At 45.7% G+C, this 14,998-nt stretch overlaps 2 protein-coding genes across 3 annotated transcripts; one reads left to right on the top strand and one right to left on the bottom strand.

Annotated features, from left to right (window-relative positions):
- Positions 1-69: 69 nt before the first annotated feature.
- TSSK3 (testis specific serine kinase 3) lies at positions 70-2,985 on the bottom strand. Of its 2 annotated transcripts, none has more exons than XM_033954774.1 (2): positions 2,460-2,985; positions 70-1,202 (listed from the first exon to the last, which is right to left on the bottom strand). In XM_033954774.1, exons 1-2 carry the CDS (start codon positions 2,602-2,604, stop codon positions 535-537), a joined length of 813 nt encoding a protein of 270 aa, XP_033810665.1. In that variant the 5' UTR covers positions 2,605-2,985; the 3' UTR covers positions 70-534. The 2 variants fall into 2 exon arrangements, with proteins under 2 accessions (XP_033810665.1, XP_033810666.1); XM_033954775.1 differs by having other exon boundaries at positions 2,550-2,985.
- Positions 2,377-3,836, top strand: FAM229A (family with sequence similarity 229 member A). Its single transcript, XM_033954776.1, has 3 exons — positions 2,377-2,541; positions 3,253-3,390; positions 3,486-3,836. The coding sequence occupies exons 1-3, from the start codon at positions 2,492-2,494 to the stop codon at positions 3,586-3,588; spliced, it is 291 nt and encodes a 96-aa protein (XP_033810667.1). The 5' UTR covers positions 2,377-2,491; the 3' UTR covers positions 3,589-3,836.
- Positions 3,837-14,998: the final 11,162 nt, after the last annotated feature.

The following is a 14,998-nucleotide window of genomic DNA, read 5'->3' as shown; positions in this document are numbered from 1 at the left end:
AGCTTTTGATATATTCTATGACCCCTTTATTACTGGGGGAACTAGAACCCGGACAGTGACTCATTAACCTCCAGTAACCATTCAGCTTCTGCGTGAACCATTTGCAGAGGTGACTGCTGCATCTGGCCAGAACTCAAAATCCCAAATGGGTCCTGAATTACCATGGGGGGTGGATGATCTCATGCATTAGAGATGTTTAAAAAAAAGGTTTTTGCATTCTCAACTGTTCTTTTTTTTATTTATAAAGAAAATCACCATGCCAGGGTTTCTGATAGTTGCTGCTGGCACTTGGTTGTGGCTTCTTGAGAGCCAATGCAGGACCTGAAAGTGTGAGAGGTGACAGATACAGGTGTGGTGGTCTTTCAGCTCCTGCTTCCCTCAGCAGGGTGAGGGGGTGATGGGGATAAGTTGTTTAAGGGGGGGTAGGGGGGGAAAGGAGCAAGAGCAAAAGGGTTGAGAATCAATAGACTTAGACACCCCTGCGTTTGTGGGGAAAGGAGTAGCAGGGATGCTGTTTACCCTTCTGGTAAACATTCATAAAGGGGCAGAAAACCATTCATGGCAGATCACGTCTTCAATGGATGGTCTCAGGATCATGTCTGGCTCCAGGAGCCTCCCGATGAGGTCTTGGCACTGGTTTGAAAGGCCCAGGTGCCTGGGGACAGAGACGCCTTTCTGCTGTTGCCATAGCATCTTGGGGATGTCTGTGTCATCGAAAGGTTGAGAGGCGCACAACATGACATACAGAACCACCCCCAAACTCCAGATGTCCCCTTTCTTACTGTCGTAAGGCACACCTTGGAGCACTTCAGGAGCAGCGTAGGCTGTGCTGCCACAGAAGGTGCGGCTCAGTTCCGTGTACGAAAGGGGGAGCAACGTAGCAAATCCAAAGTCCGTCAGCTTCAAGTAGGTGTCCTTATGAAGCAAGGCGTTCTCGCACTTGAGATCCCTATGGGCCACGCCATGGCTATGGCAGTAGCGCACAGCCTCCACCAGCTGGTAGAAGAGCATTCTGGCACGACTTTCTGACAGTGGACCACTCTGAAGAACACAGTCAAAGATGTCTCCACCTTCTGCCAGCTCCATGACCAGGTAAATCTTGCCGTCGTCTGACTCCAGCGTCTCGTACACCTGAATAATGTTCTTATGCTTCAGTCGTCTAACAATCTGGAGCTCCCGAGGCAGGAATCGCTGGATAAACTCTGAGGAGAAAGTCCAGTTACTGCTGTTAGTATCGTAACTTGGTAATCCATTTTGGCTCTTTCCTATGTAAATATCATTGTTCCCTATTATGTTCAGTTGGGGCACTTGAGGAATGGCTTCTTTTTCCCCTCATCCTATGCTTTTGGGACTGTAAAGCCTGCAGGTGGAGGTCCTGTAGCCTAAGGCAGCCATCCTTTTCTGCTGATCTGTTTGTTATTGGGGACTTCTCATGGCAAAGAGGTGGGGAGCCAACCCAGGTGCACTTTCAAGATTTCTATGACTGTGCTTGAGCTCTAATTGCATACAATGGATGCAGTAAAAGCAGATTGAGCTCGTGTATATTCATTATGGAAATCTTGACAATCTGACTGGATCGGGATCCTTGATGACCATCTCTAGGGCCAATTGAGCATGTTCTCACCTGGAACATGCCCAACAAGTCATCTAGGTGAGTGTGTATGCAAATGTAAGTTAGGCACGTTCATGATGAATCTCCTAAAAACCTGACTGGGCCGAGAGTAGAGAATGACACAGGGATGGGGACAGGGCTAAACTTTGTCCCCCATGTAATTCTCTAATGGAAAGGCCTTGCATTAGAGAGATGCTGCCTGATTTTTTGTTTCAGCATCAGTGGGATAGACAATTCCTAATTGCTACTGAAACATAAATCAGGCAGGCAGCTTTTACTCAGCCAGTTATGTTTTCAGGGTAGCTGAGAGAGGTTTGCATAAACTGGAGGTAGGAAATGCAAATTGATCTCATGCATATTCAGTATAGATATGGTGGAAATGCAGCTGGTTGGGTGTTTCCCGAGGACTGGGTTGAGAACCAATAGACAGGGAATTGTAGCCCCCTTAACAAGTGCCCACAATAAATTCCTGCATCGCTTACCCAAGTGAAGTTGAATCTTGCTCTAATTAGTGTTCACACTTTACTGATTTGTGTTCTCTTAAATCATCTTGATGTGTGCTACTGCACAATGTTTGAAATAAATTTCTCTGTGATTAGACAGTTGTGCCATCTTTTACTAGTTCCCAGCTTAGAGAGATGCTTTGCAGTAGTCCAAAGGTTTGGACAATCCTGCAATCCATGATTGCAATGATATTTAAGGGGGGGGAGGGGAGGGGAGAAGCAGTTAAGTAAAAGAGTCTGGCAAAGTATGAAGGCTGCTAAAACACCTCCATGCCTTAGAACTAGCAGGAGCCTGCTTCGAATCCCTTCTTTGTAGTGCAAAGACCTCCTTGCTCTCCTCTTACCTTCTGGTCCTTCCATCTTGTCTATAATTTTAATGGCCACTTTTCTCTGGTGTTTGGTGCAGAAAGCCTCTTTAACTTTGGAGTAAGTACCTTCGCCGATGGTCTTTCCAAGTTGGTAGCCATTGGCTAGCAGAAAGTTATCCATGCCGTCTCCTCCTCCTCAGCAGGCCCGGTCACCATGTCACCTCCGAGCCTAAGGGGTCATCGTTCTCTCTCCTCCTCCGGACCTCCACCAGCTTTCTCCGACATCAAAGCATTCCCAGGGCAGGAGCACACGGGGCCGTCCGGCCGGGAGGCGGCGGGGCCACTTGCAGCCTGCAGCCTCCACCTTTGTGATGTAAAGCGGCGGGGCACAAACCCCGCGGCAGCTGCCCCCCAAATGCCCCGGCCGCCCCGCAAATGCCCCCAGGCCGCTCCCTTCGGCTCGGCTGGCGTCTTGGCAAGCACGAGCGGGCCGCCCTCGCCCCCAAGCGCCTCCTGGTCCGGGCCGTGCCAGGAGAGCCCCAGGGCGCCCCCTGGCTGCGGCCAGCGCCCGGGGCAGAAAGCTGAGGCGGCTCAAGAGTTGCGGCGCATTGTGACGTCAGCCCACGTCACAATGGAGCCAGGTCTCGGTGGGCGCCGGGCAGCCTCTTCCCTTTCCCTTTCCGACACTGTCCGATAGGGCTGAGCTAAGTCTGCGGTAAGGGCTTCATCCCTGGGAGCCTCCCAGGCAGGACTCAGGTAAGAGAGCGATGGGCAGCTCTCGGGGCCAGATACCAGCCTTGTGCCTCAACTCTGCTCTCTCTCTGCCTAGGTGGGGCTGGGGATCGGCCATGAGCTCCCAGGAGCAGCCTCCAGCTCGCAGGTTCCCCATTGAGGCTGGAGACTCCAGGAGCCTGTTAACTCCGCAGGAGAACCAGGAGCCAGCAACCTCTGGGTACACCCCAGTCAGGTAAGCCACGGGGGGGGGGGGGTCAAAAGAGGGGGGGTCGCTCATCTGCCCTATTGCTAAGCCACGTTTCTCTCCTCCCCCTCCTCCTTTTGCAGGCAGCTGAGAAGATGTCCAGGGTGCCACTGCCTGACCCTGCTTTACACCCCGATCGATGTCTACCTTGCCATGGGTGGCAACCCAAGGGCACGTGCCACGTGAGCACAGAGAGTGGCCCGAGGAGGCGGCAGGGCTGAATGCTGGGGCTGAGGAGGGGGCCACGGGGAGCTGGCCACCCCAGCAGCCACTAAACAGCAGAAGAGACGAGACGACCGTGTACATTTTAATAAAAGGACATGTTGCAATGTTTTCTATTCCGGGCTGTGGCTAATGTATATTTCCTTCACATCTGGGGAGGGGGCTTGTCATGCAACCACATTAAACACCTGCAAAAGAGAACTCGAGAGGCCCCATCTGTCCCCGGGGGAGCAGGGTTTGAACCCACACGCTCCTCCATTTCCAAATTGTTTTAAGGTCACTTACCTGCTTTGAAGGCACTGCTCATGGATTGAAGGAGCCCAAAATTAGGGTGACCATGGAGTTTCAGGGAATTACTGGCAACAAGCTTTCATTTATTACTTCTAATTGGAGGGGGCAAAATCTATCTACTTCATTGTGGATATCCTGAAAACCTGAGGACAAGCTTGGGAGTGACTATGGTGACCCGTCAAAAGCACGCCAGACTTTGGCATGCTGACAATTGCACGCAGGACGTATGTGTGCCGCCGCTCTCACTGCTTTTAAGCCATTAGCGGTGTGGGGGGGAACCCTCAGTATATGTACAAGTCATCGCGCTCCTGTTGGCTTTAAAGCAGCGGCACACATAAATCCCGCGTGCCTTTGTCGGAGCGCTTTTGTCCTGCGCTCAGTTGTTACGGAACCGACTGTACAGCCTTCAGAACTGAAACAGAATGAATAAGCATGACATAGATTTGCCTATTTTGAAGACTCATGTATGCAAATTCATCTCATGCACATTCTTTGACTGGATGTGGGCCAAGGATTGGGATGAGAGCCGCTGCTCTAAAGATAGTGGATGAGTGTCCTAGGTGTGACCCCCTTTCCCCCAACAAAAAATAAATGGTTTTCCCTTGCTCTAATATCTTTTCTAGTAGCTAAGTGTGTCATTCTGGACAGTAGGATATTCTCCCATGCCCACCAGCCATACAGAAGGAATCCACTCCAGGTTTTCAACTCCACCTCCTTCTCCAGAGGGCTCTGCTGCCCCCTTCAGTTTGTACCAAAGCAGGCAATAGCCCTATATAGGAACAGATAAGGAGGGGTATGGGGAGACTCCTTGAACTACAAATCTGTTCTGCTCTGAAAGTATACCAAAATGTTAAACATTTTAATTGATTAGTACTAAATCAAAAAAGATCTCAAATAAGTTATTACCCACAATATTAAACCAGAATCAAAAAGAAAAAAGGGGGTGATAACCATCCAAATCAATACAACTCATAACATTTATAAATATAAACAGAAAAAATGCTCATTTAATAATAATAATCAAAATCTAAGTTCAAATCTGAAGGGAAAGGACATCAGTGAATCATGAATCAGATCATAGAATCTCTTATGACCCAAAGTCATTCCAGATCCCCATCCGGCTAAAACAGATTCTAATCATCTGCCAATTCCTCCATCATCTACAGGTGAAATTAATATGTAAATTTAAATAAGTTGTAGTGCTCTATTATTAAAAACACCATACAACCCAATTGCTGAAGAACTGGCACTTATCTCAGCGGTCCAAAGGTCTCCAGCACTGACAAAGTTAAAAATCTCTCCCAACATTTGGATGTTCTGTGACTTCTTCACAAATGATCCAATACAGTTGTTTCGATCTTCATCTGAGGAAGATTCATAAGCTATGCCCTCCTGTATATATTAAATCAAGTTTCAAGTTTTATTAAAATTTGAAAAACTGCTTAAAATAATTGTCTAAGCGGTGTACAAAACTGGAGTATAAAAATTTTAAAAACATTGGGGAGACATAACTAAGGGGTCCTTTTACTAAGGCACACTAAGACCAAAAAGACAAAAATATTACACAACATATCGAGACAAATGGAAAGCCCGGGTGAACTGTAACTGAGATAGGAAAGAACAAAAAAGGCCAGCCCAGTGGGGGGAATCGGAGTGAAATTTGTCAAAATTGTTCTCTTCTCGTAGATATAATGGGAGAGTTCCAAAGAGTTGGGGCAGTAACCGAGAAAATTATTTTCCAAGTGGTATCATAGAATCAATGACATACAGAAGGAATAGTCCAAAGAAATTGATTGCTGGATCGTGGTGTTCTTGAAGAGCAGTCGCAGATGTTTAATCTATCAATGAATGTTCTCAGTTCCAAGTAGCAACGTTACCTCTCTCTTTTTTTTTTTATTTGTTTATAATTTTACAAATTGTTAAACAACAATGTAATAGAAATAAACATTTAAGAAGAAACATAACATAAATTATAAATCAAAGATTCCACAAATTTAACTAAGTTCATAGTCCACAAACTAAGGAGAGAGAATCCTACACCTCCAAGGGAAGTTGGTTTTCCAAGAAATGTTCATTCAAATTAAATTAGGAGATCAAACAGTTGGATTAAATTAAATTATCATCCTGGTTAATAGAAAAGGCATGGAGGGGATTGGAGCTTAACCAGCTGCCTTACCCTCAAGAAAAAATTTCAACTGATCAGGTTCATAAAATATATATCTATTATTCTGATAGGTAATACAGCATTTACAGGGAAAACGTAACTGAAAAGTTGCTCCTATACTCAAAATTGGCTGACGATAAATTAAAAATTTCTTTCGTCTATCTTGAGTCCATTTTGATACATCAGGGAAAATTGAGACTTTTGAACCATGAAATTCTGAATTGTCAGTTTTATAGAATAGACGAAGAACTGCTTCCTTATCTTGTTGAAAAACAAAGGTTACCAATAAAGTTGCTCTTCCCATAATTTCTTCTTGTTGAGATGTTTCCAGGATAGCTGTGAAATCTAAATCTCCTGCTACGGTTCCTTTTCCTTTATCTTCTTTAGGAATATTTAAATAATAAAGTTTATGTACCGGTGGTAAATTATTTTCAGGAAATTTAAGTACTAGTCTCAAGAAGGAATGAAACAGTTCTCTTGCCGGTTGGAATTTGTAGATAGGAAAATTTAAAAGTCTAAGGTTCAAACTCCTGTTAGCATTTTCCAAATTTTCCAATTTTCTAACAAGTAAATTTTTATCCTTCAATTGTAAATTAATTGAAGCTTTCGCTTCAGTCATAGATTTTTCTAATTTGTCTATTCTATCGGATTGCTTTAGAAGTTTCTCATCAAAAGTCTTAAACTGTATGTTAGTACTCTGGGCTGAAGTGACGAATTGAGAGCATACCTTATACAGTGATTCCAAGCCACTCCAAATAGCCTCCATGTCTATAACATCAGGTCTTATCAAAGGAGGAAGCAAAGTTGTACCGGGAATCACTCCACTGGATTCCACCTTCTCCTCTGTAGCATTACAGGTTTCTGTTCCTCCATTCTCGGCTGCACAGGAGCCGACAAGCTGTGCAACTCATCCGGGGTCAGAGGGGAAATCGGCAGCACCACCGGAGGAATCAACTCCGGAGCTTCCTGTGCTGCAAACATCGCTCCCAACACCGTCCCGGGGCGAGGAGGAACTCCAGGTCCCATCGGGCTGAGCGAAGTTTCGCCCTCCAAGATCGAGGTCTGCCCCCCTCGATCAGCAGACACGCCCGCTCCAACTGGGACGGCAAAGCTGGTAATCGCCGTCTGCGTCGACGGCGAAGAGGCAGAGAAAGTAGGAAGAACACCCCTCTGTTTTCCCCTGCGCTTCGGCATTGTAAAGAGAGGAAAAAAAGGCAAGTAAGTAAATATTTTGCCGGTTGTGGAGCCTCTCGCCGACACGACTTACTCCGTCGCCATCTTGGATCCCCTCTACGTTGCCTCTCTCTTAAGTTACCGTCACAAATGTCCAACCATTGGGAGAGATTTTTAACTTTGTCAGCACTGGAGTCCTTTGGACCGCTGAGATAAGTGCCAGTGCTTTAGCAGTAACACTAGCAGTTAGCTTAGCAGGGTATAAAAAAGGTTTGGCTAATCCATTATTAAGATGGACTTGGTGATGCTTCTGTGGTCCAGATTCCAAGGATGTAGAAGTGTCATGTTCTTTTGAAGCCATTTATGTGCTGCGTGGAAGGCACTCATGCATTCTTGGGAAGTGAGAACAGCTCATACAGATGTTCTTATTATTGGAAATTTGGATTTCCTCTCTGGATTAGCCATTGAGGTATTTAAATGTTGGGTACAGCAGGGATAGTAGATTTGTTTTACCTAGTTCAGCAAAATGGAACTCCAAACTTTGGTAGTTTGTTGTAGGAGGAAGAGGCTTCCCAGTACAATCCTTAAGATGGGAGGGTCTATTTGTGGGCCTGGGAGATAAACTAGGGGATGTTTTCAGTCAAGATGAAGATTGTTCATCTTCAGTAACAGCTCTACCTAAAGCCTTTGTATACTTTGGTCCCGAATGATGAAGCGTTATGACCATATAATTCACAACTGAAACATAGAATTGGGAACTCAAATTAAGCTCGGATGATATCAGGTGGACTTTATCTCATTTAGCTGTCATAATGCCTATCATAGAGAATGCCACTTTTGTACTGTAGGACTTATTTCTCTCAAGTGCAAGCTAGCATGCAGGGTCTGTGTCTATTAAATGAGGTGTGGCTGATAACACATTTTCACATACTTTTTGGCTTTGCCCTTGTATTCAGAGATTTTGGACTATATAATGTCTTATTTGGGGGCCATTTTACATAAAATATTGAGCGTGCTTTGGTGGCTCTGACAAGGGCAAACAGTCTTTCATAATCTGCAGCTGTCTCACTTAGGGAAGAAGTCTGGTTTTAATGACCTTTTCTTTATAATGGTTTTATAGCCTCTTATTTATAGGGATGGGTATGTAATGTAATGTAACGTAATGTAATTTATTTCTTATATACCGCTACATCCGTTAGGTTCTAAGCCAGGGGTGTCGAACTCAATCAGAGAAGGGGCCAAAATCTAAAATCCAGCCTAAATCGCGGGCCGAATGGTTTACTGAACAGTCATAAACTGACAATGTTAACCAGAAATGTGAATTTAAAATGAGTGGAACAATCTTTTCCTTAACAGTGCTGTTAACCAACTCACATGCTATCAAGCAAAACAATAATATTGGTATCAAGCAAAACAGTAATATTGGAATGTACCTAAAATGCTCATTGTTTTGTTTTCTGGCTAGATGTCTGACACCGTTTTCCCCGTATCAATGAGTCAATGTTCGGTCTTATTTCTTGGGCTGTAGCAACCCGCAAAACAGCATGGAGGTTGTCATCGGTAATGCGTGATCTGTGCTTGTTTTTGTTCAGATTCATTATTGAAAACATCTGTTCACAAAGATAGGTGCTCCCGAACATGGATAGAATACGGGCAGCATGAAGTCGGAGCTCTGGCATTGAGTCAGGGGGCAGTAGAGGGTAGAAGTCCTCAATTTCAACATCCTGAAACCTTGATTTCAGGCCACTGTCAGACTGAAGCTCGATTATCTCCATCTGAAGGTGATGGGGCACATTGTTGACATCAACTGTAAAAGGATTGGTAAAGATGTCAAAGCCTGAGTGCTGTGTTCTAAAGTCAGAGAAGCGCCGCTCAAATTCACTTAGTAAACGGCTAACTTTGGTAGCCAGCCGACTGCAAGGAAAAGTACCAGAAATAGTGGTTGAGATACTCAAACAAACGGGAAAGTGGGCAAGATTGTCCTATTCCAGTTGGGACTTCCATAGTTGAAGTTTACGCTGGAATGCTGTGATCATGTCAGACATCTTCGTGATGACTTGTTTGCGTCTCTGCAGCTTCAGATTCAGTTGGGCGAGATGCTCGCATATGTCACACATCATAGCAAAATCACATAGCCAGGCGGGATCCGACAGTTCAGGCAAGGGCTTTCCTTTACTTTCCATGAAAAGAGCAATTTGTTCTCTGAGCTCAAAAAATCTTTTGAGGACTGCGCTCTTGCTCAGCCATCTTACTTCTGTGTGGTATGGCACGTCTCCATGCTCTGCACCCACCTCCTGTAAAAACTGCTGGAACTGGCGATGATTCAGGCCACGTGCCCTTATAAAGTTAATAGTTTTAATGACTGTGGTCATTATGTCATTCATGTCCAGAACTTTTCCACACATAGCCTCTTGGTGGATAATGCAATGATAAGTAATCAAGGGTGTGTGGCAGTGACTTTTTTGCATTCTTTCCTTCATTAGTCCAACCAAGCCTTTCTTTTCTCCGCACATTGAAGGTGCGCCATCGGTAGTTAGCCCCACCAACTTTCCCAGGGTAATTTAAAATTATTTATAGATTTCTCCACAGCCTCAAATATATCTCTACCAGTCGTCGTCCCATGCATGGCAGCTACATCCAAAAGTTCCTCAGTGACAGAGAGGTCGGTCTTCGTAGCACGTATAAAGATGGACAGCTGCGCTGTATCAGTGTTGTCTGTGCTTTCATCGATAGCAAGTGAAAAAGCGAGATAACTGCATGCCTGTTCGGCCAGCTGTGATGATAGATTTCCTGAGAGTTCTTGAACTCTGTCTGCAATGGTGTTTCTTGACAAACTGACAGTTTGAAAACTCTGTATCTGGTCTGGGCATACTTTCTCACACACTTTTAGCATGCATTGCTTCAAAAAGGCACCCTCTGAAAAACACCTTGAAGTACGGGCAATTTCTTCAGCCACTATAAAGCTTGCTTTCACTGCAGCATCATTTTTCACTGTAGCCTTTGTAAACATTTGCTGCTGTGATTGTAGTTTGCCTTTTAGTTCTTTAACAATTTTATGCTTTTCTTCCAAAGTATATTTGCCATACTTAACATTATGTTTGGTGTCAAAATGACGACGTATATTGTACTCTTTCATCACCGACACTGTCTCATAACACAATATACATACTGGTTTGCCCTCACTAAGCACAAACATGTATTCATTTTCCCATTTGTCATTAAATTGTCTGCCTTCACCGTCAACTTTTCTTTTCCTGGACATTTTGGGATCAATATTGGCAGTAAAAGATGTCGTTTATTGGAAATCTGCGTTAGAATGAAAAAGTCAGTCAATAAATGCTTGGCTGGGTACAGATAGCAGATTCTGTTGCGATTTTTATGCCTACACTTTATGCCAGGAACTGGCAGCTTCTGCTGTGTATTTTTTTTTACATAGATCCCCCCCCCCCCCCGACGTCCGATTCACCCCAAGCAGGACCGCTCGCACGCACCTGCACCCCCACCCCGAAGGACCGCCGACTCCCCGACTCCCAACACGATCGGGGCAAGAGGGAGCCCAAGCCCTCTTGCCCCGCCGATTCCCCAACTCCCCGACAATATCGGGCCAGGAGGGAGCCCAAGTCCTCCTGGCCCTGGCGACCCCCCTCCCCCGCTAGTTGTTCGGGCCAGGAGGGAGCCCAAACCCTCCTGACCACGGCGACCCCCTACCCCCACCCCGCACTACATTACGGGCAGGAGGGATCCCAGGCCCTCCTGCCCTCGACGCAAACCCCCCTCCCCCCATCGACTGCCCCCCTCAAGAACCTCCGACCCCCCTGGCCGACCCCCACGACACCCCCCCCCCCCTTCCCCGTACCTTTCTGTAGTTGGCCGGACAGACCGGAGCCAAACCCGCCTGTCCGGCAGGCAGCCAACGATGGAATGAGGCCGGATTGGCCCATCCGTCTCAAAGCTCCGCCTACTGGTGGGACCTAAGGCTCCCGGGTCTATTGGCCCAGGCGCCTTAGGCCCCACCAGTAGGCGGAGCTTTGAGACGGATGGGCCAATCCGGCCTCATTCCGTCGTTGGCTGCCTGCCGGACAGGCAGGTTTGGCTCCCGTCTGTCCGGCCAACTACAGAAAGGTATGGGGAAGGGGGATGGGGGTGTCGTGGGGGTCGGCCAGGGGGGTCGCGGGTCGGCTGGGGGGGGCGGTCGGAGGTTCTTGGGGGCGGTCGATGGGGGGAGATAGATAGCAAGTACGGCCGGCGAGATCACAAGCCTCCTATGTCACCGTGCGTCATTGTGATGGAACGCAGCGGCGTGCAGTGATGACAGCGCGGTGCGGGCCACATTGCAAGGCCTGGCGGGCCGGATTTGGCCCGCGGGCCTTGTGTTTGACACATGTGTTCTAAGCGGTTTGAAGAAAATATACATTAAGATTATAAATGAGAAGTAAGAAGGTACTTAAAAAATTCCCTTACTGTCCCGAAGGCTCACAATCTAACTAAAGTACCTGGAAATTAATAAAGAAGAGAAAATAAAGATGGTTGAAAAAAGAAAAATTCTATGTGAATTTATAGGATGGAAATTAAACTGACAGTGAAGAACTGTATGAAAAATACATATGGAATTCAGTTAGAGAGGGTAGGTTACAATCTATTTATGGTATTTGTTTAATTGGAAGGTGTTAAGGTGGGTAATTTGGGGGAAGGTTATCTGAAGGTAGGTGAATCTTCTGGAGGTAAAAGAGGAGGGGTTAAGATATTTGGATGAATTTTTTGAAAAGCAGGGTTTTGATTTCTTTTCAGAATGTTTTGAAGTTGTCTGATATTTGTAATGTAATGTAATGTAATTTATTTCTTATATACCGCTACATCCGTTAGGTTCTAAGCGGTTTACAGAAAATATACATTAAGATTAGAAATAAGAAAGGTACTTGAAAAATTCCCTTACTGTCCCGAAGGCTCACAATCTAACTAAAGTACCTGGAGGGTAATAGAGAAGTGAAAAGTAGAGTTAGAGGAAAAATAAAAATAAAATAAACATTTTAACAAGACAGCATTGATCTAAATACTTTGGAAGGTAGAAGAGAGGAGAGAAAGGAATAGAAGCAGAAGGGGGAGCTGTTGAACAGTAGAATTCTGGAGAAATTTAAATGATAGAAATAGAACAAAACAAAGACAAAAGGCAAAACAATAGATAAGATTAAAGATAAATCATAAGCTGGAAAGAAAAATAAAATAAAACTTTGTCTTCAATCCACGGTTTCAGCGTCAGTGATGAAGTGGAGCAAGTAAGTTTAGGAGGAGCGATTGACGTTTCCAGAAAGGGCTTCTTCAGGGAAGAGACTTGGCAGACAGTCCCAGGATGCCTATGTCTCCTCCCCTGCGATGTTCTCCCATCCACGCATTCCCTCCCAGACACACTGCCCGTGCCCCAGCCGCTCCAAGGAGGCTGCCCCAGATGAGGCCCACGGTGAATGCAGGATTCTCTCCTCTGCGGGAAAGCCGCCCGGAGCCGACAGTCGATCTTCTTAGCGGATTGCATGGGGGGAAGAGTTCATACTCTTGGTAGGATCGGGTCTGTGTGCTCTCGGTGGTTGTGGCTGGTCTCGTTGCTGCTTAGGTGTAAAAGCAGTTGATCTCCACTGCTGCTTATATTTAAAAGCAGGCAGATTGATCTCTCCAATGGACTGCAGGGGGAGGAGTTCACACTCCTGGCAGGATCGGGTCTGTGGGCTCTTGGTGGTTGCGGTAGGACTCACTGCTGCTTGTATGTAAAAGCAGTTGTTTTTCTACTGCTGCTGATATTTAAAGCAGGTAGATTGATCTCTTAAACGGGATATAGGGGGAGGAGTTCACATGCCTGGTTGGATCGGGGCAAGGGCTCCTATTATAGGCTGCTTAGGTGTAAAAGCAGTTATCTCCTACTTCTGATATTTAAAAGCAAGCATATTGATTTTTCCAACGGAATGCTGGGGGAAGAGCTTACTTGTTTGGCTGGATCAGGGCAAAGGGCTCTCGGTAGTGGTGGCTGGTCCTGTTGCTGCTTAGGTGTAAAAAACAGTTGATCTTCCTAGTGGACTGCAGGGGGAGGTGGAGCTCACACTCTTGGTTGGATCAGGTCTGTGTGCTCTTGGTAGTTGCGGATAGTTCCGCTGCTGCTGAGGTGTAAAAGCAGTTGATTTCCCACTGTTGCTGATATTTAAAAGCAGGTAGATTGATCTCTCCAATGGACTGCAGAGGGAGGAGCTCACATGCCTGGCTGGATCGGGGCAAAGGGCTCTTGGTAGTGGTGGCTGGTCCTGCTGCTGCTTAGGTGTAAAAGCAGTTGATTTTCCTAGCGAACTGCAGGGAGGGTGGAGCTCATATTTTTGCAGGACCGGGACTGTGGGTTTTTGGTGGGTTGGTCCCGTTGCTGCTTAGGTGTAAAAGCAATTGATCTCCCACTGCTGCTGATATTTAAAAGCAGACAGATTGTCTAGGGAGAGGAGCTCTGCACTCAAACTGCCATCCTCCTCGCCTCCAAGTTCCGGAATCTAAGATATTGTCATAAGATTGGAGATGGAATGGTTGATTTTTGCTGCTTGTGTTGCTAGAAGGTTGTCAAACATTTTCTTGCGTTGTGTGCCTTTGAGTGGGGGGAAGGCGAAAGGGTTCGAGGTTCTTCTGTGTCTTGAGGTGGAGATTTGGTTTAAGCGGTTATTTAGATAGGAGGGGGAAGAGCCGTGTAATGCTTTGAATTGGATTCGTGCTTGTATGGGTAGCCAGTGAGAGTCTAAGAAGGCAGTTGTTATGTGATCATATTTTTTGAGTGAGTAGATCAATCTGAGGGCGGTGTTTTGTATGGTCTGGAGTTGTTTTATCATAGTGGCTGGACAAGGATATGGGGGTGAGAGTTCCTCTCAGCTGCGTTCTAAGGGACTATAAGAACCAACACTTCTTGTTTTCTATTCAAGTGCTTATATGTCTAGAGCGGATGAAAGACTTCATGGGGTGGATTGTGGGGTAGAGCATGAGAAGTGTTATTTCTACTAGGGGTGTTTATTAGCAAAGTTGTGTCAGTTTTGATTTTGTATTATTCTTTATCAGCAGTTTGATGTAACAAAGAAGTATTGCCATAGAAGCTTCATACCATGTTTAATGCTTATTTTGCCATCTTTGTACCACATTTTGATTTTCGGATCTATATGTTTATGTACTCCTTAATAAAGACTTGGGAAAATCCACTGCTTAGTCCTAGGTTAAGCAGCATAAGATCTGTTTCACTCTTTGGGATCTTGTGACCTGGGTTGGCCACTGTTGGAAACAGGATACTGGGCTTGATGGACGTTTGGTCTGTCCCAGTATGGCAGCTTTTCTGTTCTTAATGTGAGCAAAGTATAGGACAATCGAGCCATTGTGACAGCACTGATGAGTTTGGCTCTTAGACATTGGTGGATTGAGGTATTATCCTCAGGCAAGCGGGCAACATATTCTAACGTGGGTGACATCATCCACGGAGCCCATGGCATATTAAGTAATCCCAAGCTGTTAAACTGCCCGCTACCACGCATGCATGAGTGCCTTCCCTCCCGATGTGAACTCCTGGTACCCCAGTTCTTCATCTTCCATGGAGCGAAGAAGTGGTATTTTTCGTCGTTGCTTGCCTTCCCTTCGTCACAAATCGTTTTTTTACTTATTTTCTTTATTTCATTTACTTTTTCTAGTTAGTTTATATTTGCTTTAAAAAAAAAAAAAAAAGGGAGAGAAGATTTTACTGTACTC

Source organism: Geotrypetes seraphini, chromosome 8, assembly GCF_902459505.1.
Source record: "Geotrypetes seraphini chromosome 8, aGeoSer1.1, whole genome shotgun sequence".
Taxonomy (NCBI): Eukaryota; Metazoa; Chordata; class Amphibia; order Gymnophiona; family Dermophiidae; genus Geotrypetes; species Geotrypetes seraphini.
Note: the sequence above shows the minus strand (reverse complement) of the source record. Positions and strands in the feature narration are given on the sequence as shown.